General features: G+C 55.5%; 1 protein-coding gene across 1 annotated transcript in view; it reads right to left on the bottom strand.

The window, feature by feature from the left end:
• TRPM2 (transient receptor potential cation channel subfamily M member 2) overlaps positions 1-5,951 on the bottom strand; it is a 37,693-nt gene that overhangs the window by 8,627 nt on the left and 23,115 nt on the right. The window contains 5 exon segments of the mRNA XM_015597627.1: positions 87-109; positions 190-373; positions 4,201-4,372; positions 4,822-4,954; positions 5,439-5,557. Coding sequence (XP_015453113.1) covers positions 87-109; positions 190-373; positions 4,201-4,372; positions 4,822-4,954; positions 5,439-5,557 — 631 coding nt within the window.

Here is a 5,951-nt window from a genome sequence, read left to right as displayed (position 1 = left end):
AGTGCCACGGGTCCCCGGGCAGCAGGGCCCGGCCGGACACACAGGGCCCAGGGAGAGGGGCCGGCTCGTTCCAGCGTGGGTCGAACGAGGCGCCCGGAGCGCCGGGGGCCTGGCCCCGGACGCGAGCTCCGTGGCGTGGTCAGTGCAGACGGCGGGAGGCCGGTGGGCTGCGAGGCCGGCAGCACTCACTTGAACATGGCAATGAGCAGGTTGAGCAGCAGGATGTTGGTGAAGAGCAGGTACAGGCAGAGCAGGATGACCGTCAGCCACTCGGGGAAGACGGGCCGGTGCCGCGTGGCGTCGCTCTTCGGGCACTTGGGCTTGTATGGGTCGGTGCCATTGGGGCTGCACTGGTCCAGGCTGAAGTTCACGCCTAGCAGGGGGGCGGGGAACAAAGACAGCCACACAGTCACAAGGCCTGGACGCCGGCATGTCAGCTGTCGGCTCAGGCCCAGAGGAAGCCCGAGAGAGGTGCCCGTCCACACCCGAGCCTGCTCTGCGGGCAGGAAGTGTGGCCGCCAAGGTGCTTCCTGGGCCCCAGGCACCAGGCGGGGGACGAGCTCCAGGCCGGACCAGCACCGGGCGGGACCAGCACCGGGTGGGGCCAGCACCGGGCGGGACCAGCACCGGGCAGGCAGGGGTACATCACCAAGAGGCAGGTCTCAACCTGGTCCCAACCTGGACAGCCCCATGTGGTGGGACAGAATTGAAAACGAGAACATGAGCAACTACCTCAAAGACAAGGGGGCGGGAGAGGGGAAGGTGCCGCCACACGGAGCTGGTGACTGCGGAACACACTGCAGCCCCACGTGGGAGAAAAAGCGGTGGACGCGTGATAAATCACGTGTTCACCCAGCGTGTGCACGAAGAGATCGCTCGGGAAACACACTGCGTCGTTAACGGCGACGACCCCGGGCGGTGGGGTCGGGGACGACGTTTGTCTTGATATTTACTTTGAATTTAAAAAGTTTTCAACACGAATGCACTATTTTGTAATCCAATCTATTTTTGAAAGTATTACCAGTTTTCTGATAGAAATGCACTGTAATAGCCATAAATACCTATATTAAAAATAAGAGCTCAAATTAATAATGCACCTTCCGCTTTAGTGAATGAAAAAGAGAAAAGCAAACTAGACCCAAGGGGAGCAGAGGGAAGGAGGAAAGAGAGAGCAGAAGGCAAAACGATAAAATAAAAAATACAAAACCACAGAACATCGACACAACCAAAATCCGGTTCTTGAAAAAGAGCAACGAAATTAGAACCCTTTAGCTAGACAGATAAAGCGGAAAAAAAGAAAAGGCTCAAATTACTAAAATCATAAGTGCAAGAGAGGACATTACTATCAATCTTACAAAAATAAAAAGAACTATAAGGAAACACTACGAAAATATGTGCTAACAAATTAGACAACTTAGAAAAATGGACAAATTTCTAGAAAGACAGAAACTACCAAAAGTGACTGAAAAAATAAATAGAAAATATAAATTGACCTATAACAAGTAGAGAGACTGAATTAGTCATTTAAAAATTTCCCACGAATTAAAATTCAGGCCTAGATGGCTTCACTGGTGAATACTACCAAATGTTTAAAGAAAAATTAAAACCAACCCTTCACAAACTTTTTCAAAATATAGAAAAGGAACGACCACCACACGATTCGTTCTAAAAGGCCAGCATCGCCCTGAGCCAAAGGAAGACGAAACATCACAAGAGAAGAACACGCCCTTTGCGAACACGGATGCGAAATTCATCAACCACGTGCTAGACAACCGAAGGCAGCAACGCGTGAAAAGAAGTTCGCAGCATGACCAAGCGGGACCCTTCCCAGGAATGCGGACTTTAACATCTGAAAATCGTTTCGCATAACACGCCACCTTAACGGCACAAAGAACGCAAACTGCACGGACGTTTCCCTAAACGCGGAAAAAGCACCCGACAAAAATCTAACACCGTTTGATAATAAAACCACTCGAGAAATCAGGAACAGGAGGCAACCACTTCAACGGGATGAAGGACATTTATAAAAACCCACGGCGAACATCACACTTAATGGTGAAAGAGAGAAAGCCTTTCCCTAAGGTCAGCGACGAGATAAAGAGGTTCGCTCTCCAAACTTCTTTTCGACATCGTACCAGAGGTGCTAGCGGAATAATTAGGCAAGAAATAGAAATAAAAGGCAACCAGATTCGGACGAAACGATGAAAAGTATCTTCTGTGTGTAGGTGACATGACCTTTGAATCCCAAGCAATCTACTTAAAACTATGAGAAGTAATAAAGAAGTTCGACAAGATTTCAGGATACAAGATCCTTATACAAAATATAGTGTGTTTTCATACCCTCGCAATAAACAGCCCAAAATGAAATTAATAAAACAATTCTATTTACAAGAGCATGAAAAAGCACAAAACACTTAAGAATAAATTTAACACTGAAAACTACGAAACGTTATAGAAAGAAATGAAAGGTCTAAATAAGGGGAAAGACATTCCATTCTCGCAATGAAAATTCTGGATGCCTTTTTTGGAGAAATCGATAAGGTGATCCAAAAGTTCACGTGAACACAAAGGACCCAGAGGCCAAAACTATCTGGAAAATCAAAGAACGAAGCTGAAGGACTCACACTTCCCACTTTCAAAACTTGCTACACGGATACGGTAACCAAGGTAACCAAGCACAGCACGGCACTGGCTCAGGGCAGGCAAGACCATCGGAACAGAACGGAGAGCCTAGAGCTAAACCCTTTTATTAACGGCCAACCGACGTTTTGACAAAATGTGCCAAGATGCCTCAATGGGGAAAGAATAGTCTTTTCAACAAACGATGCTGGGACAACTGGATATTTGCATGCAAAAGAACATATATACGAGAATTCATTTAAATAGATCAAAGGCCCAAAGTAATTGCTAAAGCTATAAAACTTTTAGAATAACGACACAGGCATAAATCTTCACGGCCTTGGGTCAGGCAATGGGCCTTTAGAATCTGACGGCAAAAGGACACATGATAAAAGAGATGGATAAATTGGTCTTCCCCGAAATTAAAAACTTCTGTGCTTCAAAGGGCACCACAAAGAAAGTGAGAAGGCAGCGCACAGGAGGGCAGGACATAGCTGCGAATCGCGCACACGGTAAGGGACACGCGAATCCACACGTCCATGTGGAAAGAGCTCTTACGACTCAGCCGGAAGACCAATAACCCGCTTGAAAACGGGCAGAAAGGAATCGACATTTCTCCAGAGAAGATGCACAAACGGCTCGGCAAGCACATGAAGAGATGGTCAACGCCGCCGGCCGCCGGGGAGGCCCAGGCCCAAACCACGTGTTCGGGGAGCAGAACGGACGGACAATAGTGGACGGAGCAGAACGGACAGACAATGACCGACGCGGGCGAGGACGTGGGAACGCCGGAGCCACGCAATGGCTGGCGGGACGAGAATGGCCAGCTGCTCGGGAAGACGGTCGGGCGGGCCCTCGGAACATGACCCGGAGTCATCGCGTGACCCTGCAGGTTCACTGCTGGACATGCACCACGGGGACCGGACACACAGGTCCGCACACGGCTCGCGAGTGACAATCCGTGGCTACATTGTTCACAGTAGCCGAAAAGCTGGAATAGTCCGCTTATGAGGCAAAACCCGTTCTATCCCCACAGTGGGGCACGAGTCGGCCATGAGAAAGGAAGGACGTTCTGACGCAGGCTACAATCCGATGAACCCGGAAAACGTGCGGAGAAAAAGCAGCAAGACACGGAAGCCACATTACACCATCGGATCCACGTGCAGGGCCCAGGAGAGGCAGATTCCGTGGGGATGGAGAGCAGATTAAAGGCTTCTGGGGGGTGCGGAGTGACCGCCGTGGGCGTGGGGTGTCTTTAGGGAGTGATGAAAATGTTCCAGAATTAGATTCTCATTTTGGATACTAAAATCAGTACATGAAGAAAAAGCTCAGTATACAACAAGTGTTCCCTGCTCCCAGAGAGAAAACGGTTTCTGACTGGGGTGGAAGGGAAGGGAGATGTTTGGGGCGGGGGGGGTGGTGTCAGGTGAGGCCCCAGTGCCCCAGGCTCACCTCCATCCCAGGTCTCCACCGCAGCGGCGAGGGACAGCTCGGGACCTCCCCCAACCCCAGCCACGCCCTTCCCCGGCTGGACAATGCCAGCGGCCACCCCTTCTGCCCCGGGGAGTCCGAGGGCCCTACCGTCGATGTAGGTGGGGATCTGCCCAAAGATGGTGAGGTACGAGTGGTATACGACCCCCCGGAAGATCCAGTCCACCCGGCTCTCGTTGTGGATGAGGATGGCCTGCTTGGCCACCCCGAAGGACACGACCCACACGGCCAACAGGAAGAGGAAGAAGAAGACGTCCTTCATCTGCAGAGACAGGGTGGCACCAGCTGCGGCCGCAGGCGCCTCACGTGCTCTGTCCCACAGCTGGGCTCCGCCCTCCGCCCTCCACCCTCTGCGCCTGAGGGGTACAGAGCCACCACCGGCACCCACACTGCAGACACTCGGAGCCAGGCACTCTGGGGAGACAGCCCTGGGGCTGCCCCATGCCCTAATGGGGCGCTAGGCACCCGTGATGTGTAGGAGGGGTTGGACGTGACCATGACCCACAGAGGGGAGCAACGGGAGCTGTAACTGGGATTGGGAGTGAGCTGTGGAAATCAGGGAAGGCTGCTTGGAAGAGGCAACATACAGGCAAAGACGTGAGAGGGCCATGCCTGGAGGCGGGAGCCCAGGGGCACAGCGGGGACGTGGGGACCTCGGGGTGTGCTTAAGCCCTGGCACGCCTCACCTGCAGTGGCGTCGGCCCCCCTTACCATCCGCTTCACGATGATTATCTTGGGCCCCAGCGTCTTGCTGATGGTGAAGATGTGCATCAGCCGAAGGCAGAACATGATGAAGTCCAGAGAGAGGACGATGCGCCCGGGGTACAGCGCCGCCGGCATCAGCCTGGCCGGGCACAGGCAGGGGCCTCAGCGCTCCGCCCCGGGCCCATCCCCAGGGCCCACCCACCAGCCAAGCCCACGTGTGGCCCGGGGGGTTGGGGACGTTCTCCAGGAAGGCCCAGAAGCCCAGCCTCGGGCAGCACAGCCATGCCGTGCAGGCATCCTGGGACCAGGGGCTGGGCCTGGTCCCCCATGCTTCACGGAGAAAGGGGACCGCGGAATGGTGGCAGACACACACGGCCTTAACGGGCAGCGGGGAGGCCAGGGCCACAGCAGGAGGGAGCTGCCAGGCTGGGACGACACCCGTGCACGTAGGCAGCCATCCGAGGTGACAGGGATTCTCCTGCCGCCCTCCTCTGCTCCTCTGGCAGTCCCCAGGGCGCACAGGGTCACCCGACGGCCAGATGACAGATGTGTTCAGAGGCAGCCGAGCCCACCAGGGTGGCCGGGCCGACCCCAACCCCAAGCCCGCCCCGGACGGCGCCCACCTGCAGACTAGCCCTGCTATGAACAGCAGGATGGCAGCAATGTCCAGTTTATTCCAGAAGTCGCTGAAGTATAGCACGGCCACCTTCACAAGCCCGCACTCGCCGGGGTCGTAGAGCAGCTGGGAGAGGGGGCGCAGGGTCACAGGGGAGCCAGGGCAGCCCCGCCCGCTGTCGCTCGTCCCACCTCCCGGGGGCAAAGTGCTCGCTCCTTCTGGGAGAGCGAGGCTGGCAGGGGAGGAGGCGGATCCCACCCGGGGAGAGGCGCCAGGAGGGGTGAGCCCAGGCTCCTGACCCCCACCCTGCCCGATATGCAAATGCGTGTTGGGGAGGCCCCCTCCCCCTGTCGGGAGCCAGCCGGCCTCCAGCTCCTGCAGGAGCCCTGAGAGACCCAGGCAGCTGGGACTGAGGGGGGATCGGGGAGAAGGACGGGCGGGGAGGGCCGAGGAGAGGCCGCCCCGCGCCCACGGGCAGAGCAGGCGGGGTGTTCGGGGCGTTCGGGGCGTCACGCCGGGC

This window comes from Pteropus alecto, unplaced genomic scaffold (genome assembly GCF_000325575.1).
Source record: "Pteropus alecto unplaced genomic scaffold, ASM32557v1 scaffold339, whole genome shotgun sequence".
NCBI lineage: Eukaryota > Metazoa > Chordata > Mammalia > Chiroptera > Pteropodidae > Pteropus > Pteropus alecto.
The sequence above is the reverse complement of the archived record's forward strand: the minus strand, read 5'-3'. Positions and strand labels throughout refer to the sequence as shown.